Below are 10,469 nucleotides of genomic sequence, written 5' to 3'. Positions count from 1 at the left end.
TGCCAGTGATGTGCAGAGCATGGTGCTTGGTACTGTGAGGACCACCAGGCTGAGTAGTTCTATGCTCAGTGATTCCCTGTACTCAAGGAATTAATGGTATGTAAGGATGGCCGTGAGAAGGACAAGAGGAATAATCATGGTGTGTGGAGTTACTTGAGATTGGTATCATTGGTTTTCTTAGCAATCAAGGAAACTCTGAGCTCAGCAGTAATGCCATTACCCTCCTTACGTTGCTCAGATCTGCTTATTCTGGGGAACTGCGGGGCAGTGCGCATCCTGAAGAGCAGGTGATCAGTGACGTCAGCCATGTCGTCGCGGCCTTTTGAAAGTCCACCTCCGTATAGACCTGATGAATTGTGAGTAATGCTTCCCTTTTTTTTTCTTTTTGTTAAGCCTGTCATGTGTAAAAAATATGTGTGAAATATGTGTAAAAAAAATGTGTAAAAAATATAGGTGAAACTTTGATCTGTTAAGTGTTTGCTGTTAAGAATAACAAAATAACGTGTGTTTGTAAATTTAGATGGAAACAAAGGGTGTAAAGCGGTGAGTTTCTCCCTGAAGCTTAACTTCCAGGATGCCGGTGTTTCTCTGCAGAGGCAACTGCTGTCACCTGTTGCTGTTGTTTGCTTCTGTATAGTCTAGGCTGATACTTGTGTGTCTCTTTATTCCTTTTTGTTTTTTCACAAATGGTATGAAGCTTCTGTATTAATGCTTTGTTGTTCTGTATTAATGCTCCGTACTGACTCACTGTCGATTCTTTAAGTCATACTTTTTTGAGATAGCGGTCACACACCGTGCAATTCACCCATTTAGAATGGACCCTTCAGGGGTTTTAGTATAGTCACAGAGCTGTGCGGCCATCACTACGTCAATTTTAAGAACATTTTCATCACTCCCTTCCCAAAGAAACCACTGCCAATTACCACTCACTTCTCACCCCATCCCCCACCCTCCACAGACCCGGTTCTAGGCCGTCAGGAACCTACTCTGTGTTTCTGGATTTGCCCATTTTGCACCTTTCCTGTGCATGTAATCATGCAGTATGTGGTCCTCTGTGGCTGATTCTTTGACTTGACATAATGTTTTCCACGTTGTCAGTTTTTTTTTTTTTTTTTTTTACTTATTTTTTTTTAAAGATTTTATTTATTTATTTGAAAGAGCACAAAAGGGGAGAAGGTCAGAGAGAGAAGCAGACTCCCGGTGGAGCTGGGAGCCCAATGTGGGACTTGATCCCGGACTCTGGGATCATGACCTGAGCTGAAGGCAGTTGCCTAACTGTGCTACCCAGACGCCCTCCACATTGTCAGTTTTTGTTTGTTTGTTTGTTTGTTTGTTTTTAAAGATTTTATTTATTTATTTGACAGACAGAGATCACAAGTAGGCAGAGAGGCAGGCAGAGGGAGAGAAGGGGAAGCAGGCTCCCCACTGAGCAGAGAGCCTGATATAGGGCTCGATCCCAGGACCCTGGGATCATGAGCTGAGCCAAAGGTAGAGGCTTTAACCCACTCAGCCACCCAGGCGCCCCCACATTGTCAGTTTTAAGAGTGATTCCTGCCATTATATAAAACAAGAAGCGAAGTTGAGGGTTCTTGGCACCCCTAGTCATTTGGAAATTTAATAGTGAAAATTTTAAAATTTGTTGCAGAGATTTTTTTCCTTTAAGTAGTTTGTAGCCTCAGCTCTTCGATAGCTGTGGTGGGAATTGTGCTCCTGTTACATTGCCTCTTGATTAATACCTGAGCATTGTAGGGACACAGTTGTTCGTGAAGATGTGGTCCTTATATTATGCTAGAAAATACAGTAATTGAGTAGTGCTCCATGAACCCGAGACTTATTTTGTGTTGCTTTTGTAAACATTGGTGAAATATAATGCACACATAGAAAACAGCACAGGACATGTGTATGAAACGATGAATAAATTCAAAGCAAAATCATCATATAGGCCAAGAATAGAACACCTCCAAGCCCTTCTATGTGTCCCCACCTTTCCCTGGAAACCGTTGTTCTTACATATGGTTATCACTTGGTCCTTCTTTTTCATTTTCTTTTCTTTTCTTTTTTTTTTTTTTTTTTTTTTTTACTGTTTTATCCTAAATACATTTCAGTTTTACTTCGTTATTAAACTTTCTTTGCTTCAAAGGACTACCATAGAAATAAAATGTGAGGGGTGCCTGGGTGGCTCAGTTGGTTAAGGTCATGATCTTGGGGTCCTGGGATTGAGCCTTGCATTGGGCTCCCTGCTCAGTGGGGAGTCTGCTTCTCCCTCTCTGCCTGCTCCCTGCCCGCCCCCCCATACTCTCTCTCTTTAAAAAAAAAAAAGTGAACCATATGTGTAATTTTGTTTTCTTCTAACCAATTAAAAACAAATTTATTTTAATAATTATACTGATTTTATATAATATTTAATTTTTCACTTAACCTAATGTATTTAAAGTATCATTTCAGTATGTAAACACTGACTCATGAAGTACTTTATATTCCTTTTTTAAAATAATCGTTTTTTTTTTTTTTTTAAGAGCAGTTTTGTATTCACAGCAAAACTCTGAGAGGGAAGTACAAAGATTTCCTATATGCCCCCTCCCTTATACATGTGTTGCCTATCTCATTATCAATATCCCCTACCAGGGTGGTACATGTGTTAAAATTGATGAACCTTAACTGACAAATCATTGTCACCCAAAATACATAGTTAATATTAGGGTTCTCTCTAGGTGGTGTTAAATTTCTTTTTTCTTTCTTCCTTTGAGAGAGAGAAAGAGAGAGGGAACATGAGTGGTGGGGGGTGGGGCAGAGGACGAAGGATAGAGAATCTTTTTTTTTTTTTAATTAAAAAAAAAAAAAGATTTTATTTATTTGACAGAGAGAGAGAGAGCACAAGCAGGGGGAAAGGCTGAGGGAGAGGGAGAAGCAGGCTCCCCGAAGAGCAGAGGAAGCCCCATGTGGGACTCGATCCCGGGACTCTGGGACCATGACCCGAGCCAAAAGCAGTGGCTTAACCAGCTGAGCCATCCAGGCGCCCCGAGGATAGAGAATCTTAAGCAGGCTCCCTGCTCAGTGCAGAGCCCAACATGGGGCTTGATCTCATGACCCTGAGATCATGATCTGAGTTGAAACCAAGAGTCTGATGCTTAACTGACTGAGCCACCCGGGAACCCCTGCATTTCTTTTTTTATACTAGGATTACTAAGTATTTTATACTTACTAGCACATCTCAGTTTGGACAAGATATATGTCAGGTGTTCAGTAAATCATGTGGCTCGTGGCTGCTGTATTAGCTCATTATCTCAGTAGCATTCTGTCTGTGGCTATGTTACAGGTACCTGTTCCTCTCTAGGTAGATACTTGGACTGTTTCCAGTTTCAGGTTCTCATAAACAATGCTTCTCTGAATGTTACAGTGTCAGTGGGATTTTAAATGATAGAATCATTTTTAAAAGTGCTGTAATCATTTTGGAAAACACCTCGACGTTGTCTCAGAGTGGAAGGTAAAAAAAAAAAAAAAAAATTGACTCAAAAATTCTTCTGGATATATACCTTAGAAAAAGAAGTATTTGTGTGTGTGAGGACACATGTTCAGGATGCCCAGAGCTACACTGTTCGTGACAACTCCAGATAGAGACATCCCAAATAACCAAGTAGAATGAGTTATGGAATTTTCATGTGATATTTTCAAAGACCAGCATGTCAGGGTTCTTTCCAGTTTCTCCTTTTCCTTGAATTCTTGTGGTTGACAGCACCCAGTTGCAGGATGTCTTGCTTTGGAAAGAGAGAAGCAGACCAAGGAAATAATGGCAAAAACCAAAGAGGGTGAGGTCAGTTTGGGGATTGAATTCTGCTCTGCCCGGACCCACATTTCTTAGATTCTGCATGCCACACACCAACGTGTCTGTCTCCAGCGAGTTTATGATTATGTCACTAGAGTTGGCAAGTTAATAGGCATCACCCTGATAAGCCCTCAGTGAATATCCAATATACCTTGTAGCTCTTACCATAACTAACTAGAGATCATGTGGTGATTTGTTTAATGTCTTACTGCCTTCAAAGAGACTAACCTGGGTGGGGGGGCTAGGTTGAGACACTTGTGTTGATTGTTGTATCGTCAGTACTTAGCACGGTGCCCCCCCCCACACCAGCCCAGCAGCTCCAGTAAATAGCTGTCACGTGAATAAATGAATGAATGTGCTTTCTCAGGTAAGAGAGTGAGGTGCCAGAAATTGGATGTGACACTGCATGGGCCACTGTAGGTGTTGTATCTGAATGCACTGGTCTCACATCACACAAGCCAAAGGGTTAACATCATTGTTCTGAACTGCCTGGGTCCCCTCCCCAGGGGTTACAGTTTTACTGGAGATGGAGTGCTCCATCTGGGCATTCTACAGATTCCCCAGGTGATTCTCATAGGTAGAAAATTCGAGAACCTCTACTCCATAGAACTTAGAGCAGTCGTTCTTAATGTATGGCTCCCAGACTGGCAGCAGCAGCAGCATCTGGAAACTTGTCCTGCCCCAGATTTGCAGAATCAGCAACTTGAGGTTGGAGACCATCGATCTATGTTTGAACAAGCCTTCCAGGTGATTCTGATACACAGAAACCTTCACTGTTCAGTGGGTGTCTCAGTAGCTTCAGGGTGCTATAAAAAGTACCACACACTGGGTAGCATGTAAACAACATGAATTCCTTCCTTCCTTCCTTCCTTCCATTTTCTCCCTCCCTCCCTCCATTTATTTATTTATTTATTTATTTATTTATTTTCCTTCCTTCCTTTTCTCTCTCTCCTCTTTGTTTCTTTCTTTTCTTCTCTTTCTTTTCTTTCCTTTCCTTTCCTTTTCTTTTCCTTCCTTCCTCCCTCCCTCTCTCCCTCCCTTCATTTCTTTCTTTCCTTCCTTCCTTCCCTCCTTTCTTCTCTTCTCTTTCTTTTCTCCTTCCTTCCTCCCTCCCTCCCTCCCTCCATTTATTTATTTATTTCTGTCTTTCTTCCTTTCCTTCCTTTCCTTTTCTTTTCCTTCCTTCCTTCCTTCCTTCCATCCTTCCTTCCTCCTTCTTACTCACTCACTCACTCACAGTTCTAGAGACTGGAAGTCCAAGTTAAGGTACCAGTTTGGTCAGGTTCTAGGGAACGTTCTCTTCTGGGTTGCAGACTGTGGACTTCTTTAGACCCCCACCCAGGCACCCCAGACTGCTGACTTCTTGTATCCTCACATGGTAGAAGGGGCAAGACCATTCCTGGGATCTCCTTTGTGAAGGCACTGTTCCCATTCATGAGCACTCCAGCTCAGAGTCTAGTTAGGCCACACTTCTAATACCATTACACTGGGGCTTAAGATGTTGACATTTGAATTTGGGGAACATAAAGTGTCCCACTGTAGTGGGGTGGTACTAACAGGTTAAATTTTTTTTTTTTTTTTTTTTTTTTGCCAGTGGCTGGTTTAAATTATTCCATGTACATTCTGTGTTCTTTCTGCTCCCTCCAAATGGTATTAACTTGAAAGTGTTTTCATGTGCATTTCAGCAAACCCAATCACTATGCACCAAGCAATGATGTCTATGGTGGAGACATGCACGTCCGACCCATGCTCTCTCAGCCGGCGTACTCTTTCTACCCAGAAGATGAAATTCTTCACTTCTACAAATGGACCTCTCCTCCAGGAGTCATTCGGATTCTGTCTATGCTCATTATTGTGATGTGCATTGCCATATTTGCCTGTGTTGCCTCCACACTTGCCTGGGATCGAGGCTATGGAACTGGCTTACTGGGTGGTGGTCTAGGCTACCCTTACAGCAGTGGCTTTGGTAGCTACGGAGGTGGCTATGCATATGGTTATAGCTATGGTTATGGCTATGGAGGCTACACCGATCCAAGAGCAGCAAAGGGCTTCCTCCTGGCCATGGCGGCCTTTTGTTTCATTGCCGCATTGGTGGTATTTGTTACCAGCGTTATACGATCTGACATATCTAGGACAAGAAGATACTACTTGACTGTCATAATACTGAGTGCTATCCTGGGTGTCATGATGTTTATCGCCACCATTGTCTACATAATGGGAGTCAACCCAACTGCCCAGGCTTCTGGTTCTATATACAGTTCACAGATATATGCTCTCTGCAACCAGTATTATGCGTCTACAACTACTGGGATGTACATGGATCAGTATTTGTATCACTACTGTGTGGTGGATCCCCAAGAGGTATGGGTGGTTTTTGTCCTGGCTTTGGGTAGAGGCTTTGGGTAGAGGCTCTTGGATGCTTAATAGAATCACTTGGGGGAACTTTGAAAAAGTATTGCTGACAAGGTGTCACTTGTATTTAGATCAGAATCTGGAGAGGGGCTGGTGTCATTATTAAGATACTATTAACAGGGGCGCCTGGGTGGCTCAGTGGGTTAAGCCTCTGCCTTCGGCTCAGGCCATGATCTCAGGGTCCTGGGATCAAGCCCCGCATCAGGCTCTCTGCTCAGTAGGGAGCTTCCTTCCCCCTCGCTTCTGTGCCTGCCTCTCTGCCTACTTGTGATCTCTCTGTCAAATAAATAAATAAGATCTTAAAAAAAAAAAAAAAGATACTATTAACATACCATATAATTCATTCACCTAAAGTTTGGTTCAGTAATCTAAGTATATTCAGAGTTGTGCAGCCATCACCGTCATCAGTTTTAGAACATTTTCAGTAGCCCCAACAAAAGCCCCATATGTATTAGCGGTAACTTTTTCTCTAACCCTTCCCAGATCTAGGCAACCGCTAATCTTATTCTATACATTTGCCTATTCTGGATATTTCATAAATACAAAATCACACAATATGTGGTATTTTATGATTGGCTTCTTTCTTTCTTTCTTTCTTTTTTGAAGCTTTATTTAAGTAATCTGTGCTCCCATTGTGGTCCTCGAGTTTACAACCCCAAGATCAAGAGTCACATGCTCCCCCCCAACCAAGCCATCCAGGTGCCCCCATGATTGGCTTCTTTCATTTCACATTAATGTTTTCAAGATTCATGCATGTCCTATCAATTCTTTTTTATTGTGGAATAATATTCCATTGTATGGCCATAGCATATCTTACTTATCCATTCAGCAGTTGATGGGCATTTGGGCTATGTCTGTTTTGGCCGTTATGAATAATGCTCTGACCATTTGTGGACAAGTCCTTGCGTGAACCCATGTTTCAGTTTCTCTTGGGTGTATGCCTAGGGATAGAATTGCTGGGTCTTACGGCGTGTCTGTGCTTAAGCTTTTGAGGAGCTGCCAGACTGTCTTCCACACGGGTTGGACTGTTTTAGATTTACCAGAAATGTGTGAGGATTCTATTTTCTACACATTCTCACCAGCATTGTTTTGTCTCTTTGATTCTATCCATGCTAATAGGTATGAGGTTGCTGATCTTTCTCTTGATGGATTTCTAATCTTTTTTTCCCCTGTTTTTTTTTTTTCCTGCCCCCCTCCTTAAACTGAATCAGGAATTCTTACTCTTCTACCTGAATGAGTCACTTCTTTGGGGTTAGATTATCTCCAGTAACTGCCATTATTTTGAAGACTGAAATGTTTTCCCTCTGAATTTCAGCAGATTTGTTGTTGGCATTCAGATGTTACCTGTGGTAAACAGGGCTGAGGGTTGGTACTCCTGCCTTACCACACCCCATCTCTCTTAGTCCTTTGAGTGCCCAAAACCTGTATTCACTGAAAAAGGGTATCACAGCTGCACAGAGACCCCCCTGTTACAGTGAGCAGAATCCAGGCCAGGGGCCTGGTACCTGCCTCAGTTTCAAATGTCTCCAGGCCAGTGGACCACTTCACAGACTTATCAGACACTGGGAGAACTGTCGGGGTGGGGGTTTCCTTGTCACAGGCCCCTTTCTTGCAAGTACACAAAAGACTTCCAGCAGAAACCACCTGCTAGACTACATGAATCACTCATCCATTTTCTCTAATTTATAGCTTGGTTAAATCATGTCTGCATAATTTATGGTAAGGTAGATCCTCTATGGACTGGAATTTACATTCAGTGTAAAAACATTTGCTCAGTATGTGTTATGAACGAGATTATAAACATGCTTACGTATCTAAAGCTATTTCTGAGAGTCACAATTTTCAAGCCCTTTAGAAGGATACTGATGATTGAGTTAATTTGCTGGCCATTTTCATCTGTTAATAAAAATAAGGTCACTTGGCACTCAAGCTTTGGAACTAGATTTCTGTCACTTAAAATGGAATGATAATAGTACCTAACTTGAAGCCTTTTCTGAGTATTGAATCAAGCTGCGTGTGTTGTTAGCCTCAGCCCACCTAGCCTGGGCCAACATTTTATATTTCTGAAATGTGAGTGTTTCAGTTTTATATCTGTTAAAGCACAGATATGTAGTGTGGGGCCTTGGGTTTTTACTGGATTCAGATAAAGTAAACAATTAAAATCTAACTGTCAATATCTTTAATCTCTTTTTAGGCAATTGCCATTGTACTGGGGTTCATGGTTATTGTGGCTTTTGCTTTAATAATTTTCTTTGCTGTGAAAACCCGAGGAAAGATGGATCGGTATGACAAGTCGAATATTTTGTGGGACAAGGAACATATTTATGATGAACAACCCCCCAATGTCGAAGAGTGGGTAAGTGCTAAAATATCGGACATTTGCTTTTTTTTTTTTTAAACAGGTTTCTGTCTCAACCTGACCTTTAGTGCTTTGTGAAACTGTATTCTTAGAATTACTGTTTGTATATGTGGCAAGAGTTGTGCCATCATGTTTTACTCAGAATTTAAGAAGGTGCTATGATTTAAAAAAAAAAAAAAGGTGCTATGTTAAGTGGAAATTGTTTTACTGCAAAATGAAAACCAGATCTTTTTTAGATTGATTGATTGATTCATTCATACATTCATTTTGTGGGGGGTGCATTCACAAGCAGGGAGAGGGGCAGAGGGAGAGGGAGAATCTCAAGCAGACTCTGCACCAAGCCCGACATGGGGCTTGATCTCATGACTCTGAGATCATGACCTGAGTCAAATCAAGAGTCAGACACTGGGGCACCTGGGTGGCTCAGTCCGTTAAGTGTCTGACTCTTGTTTCTTGCTCAGGTCCAATCTCAGGATTGTGGGATTCAGCTCTGCATCAGGCTCCAAGCAGCCTGGAGTCTGCTTTTCCCTCCTCCTCTGCTCCTCCTTTCACTTGCGCTTTCTCTCTCTGTCTCTCAAATAAATAAGTAAAATCTTAAAAAAAAAAAAAAAAAAAAGAGGCATTTAGCTAACTGAGCCATCCAGGCACCCCTCAGATTTCCATTTGCAAGAAGTGTATCTAGGCATTGAAAAGAAATGGCTTCTAAAGGAATCATGCAGAAAGAACTTGGTCTTTGCAAAACAGAACCATTCCTCCTCCTCTATATTCCTGGTTATCATTTTGGAGGGGGGCACTGCTACTTAGGGTGCTTGCTGTCTTGGGTCAAGAGGGGTGTTTTGGAGTTGTGGCAGGTGCTATGTACAAAGTGTTTACGTAACAGCCTAGCAAATTACAGTGACTAATTCTTTTTTTTTTTTTTTAAAGATTTTATTTATTTATTTGACAGAGATCACAAGTAGGCAGAGAGGCAGGCAGAGAGAGAGGAGGAAGCAGGCTCCCTGCCAGGCAGAGAGCCCGATGTGGGGCTCGATCCCACAACCCTGGGATCATGAGCTGAGCCGAAGGCAGAGGCTTTAACCCACTGAGCCACCCAGGTGCCCCTATAGTGACTAATTCTGCATGGATACTTACGAAATATGTCAATGAGGCAGAGAGAGATCAGAGCAATTCCCTTTTTTATATATGCCGTATTGTTATTTCTACCAGTATGTGTAGATGTGATTTGCTGAAAGCTCAGCAATTTCCTCTTTCCGAAAATACCTTGGAAGTATATATTACTGATACCTAACATGTCCTCAGAGATGTCTGGAGTGAGACTTTATTTCTCAGAAACCCCGTTATGAAGCAGTTGGAGGCATCCTCAGAAACTGCAATCATAGGTTTTTTTGAGCAGACTGACTTCCTGCCATGAGGGTTAGCTGAGAAGCCTGGACAGGGCCTCCAGGGGAGGTTTGTTCTGGCCAGTGGGAGTGAAGGGAAAAGCGCTAAGGGCGGGGACTGCTGGTCAGGTCAGGGATAAAGACATTGCTTATCTTGAAGACTTCTTTAGCTCTGGCATTCTGTATGTCTGATTTTTTTTTTTTTTTTAAGATTTTATTTCTGTATTTGTGTGTGAGAGAGAGAGAGAGAACCATCAGGGGGAGTGGCAGGCAGAGGGAGAAGCAGACGTCCCGCTGAGCGGGGATCCTGATGCGGGGCTCAATCCTGGGATCATAACCTGAGCTGAAGGCAGACGCCCAACTGACTGAGCCATCCAGGCATCCCTATGTATGTCTGATTTTAAGAAATCTAGAACTGTAGATGAGATTTTCCTCTAGTTAATTAAGGAGCCAAAAGGAAACAGTTTTAGGAACATCAGAAGGTGTGGCATGTATA

General features: G+C 42.3%; 1 protein-coding gene across 1 annotated transcript in view; it reads left to right on the top strand.

The window, feature by feature from the left end:
* Positions 1–251: 251 nt before the first annotated feature.
* Positions 252–10,469, top strand: part of OCLN (occludin) — a 52,086-nt gene continuing 41,868 nt past the window's right edge. Inside the window, exons 1-3 of the mRNA XM_032849015.1 lie at positions 252–356; positions 5,509–6,184; positions 8,430–8,591. Coding sequence (XP_032704906.1) covers positions 307–356; positions 5,509–6,184; positions 8,430–8,591 — 888 coding nt within the window. The 5' untranslated portion in view covers positions 252–306. The remainder of the gene's footprint in view (positions 357–5,508; positions 6,185–8,429; positions 8,592–10,469) is intronic.

This window comes from Lontra canadensis, unplaced genomic scaffold (genome assembly GCF_010015895.1).
Source record: "Lontra canadensis isolate GAN:19392208 unplaced genomic scaffold, GSC_riverotter_1.0 scaffold4, whole genome shotgun sequence".
Taxonomy (NCBI): Eukaryota; Metazoa; Chordata; class Mammalia; order Carnivora; family Mustelidae; genus Lontra; species Lontra canadensis.
Note: the sequence above shows the minus strand (reverse complement) of the source record. Positions and strands in the feature narration are given on the sequence as shown.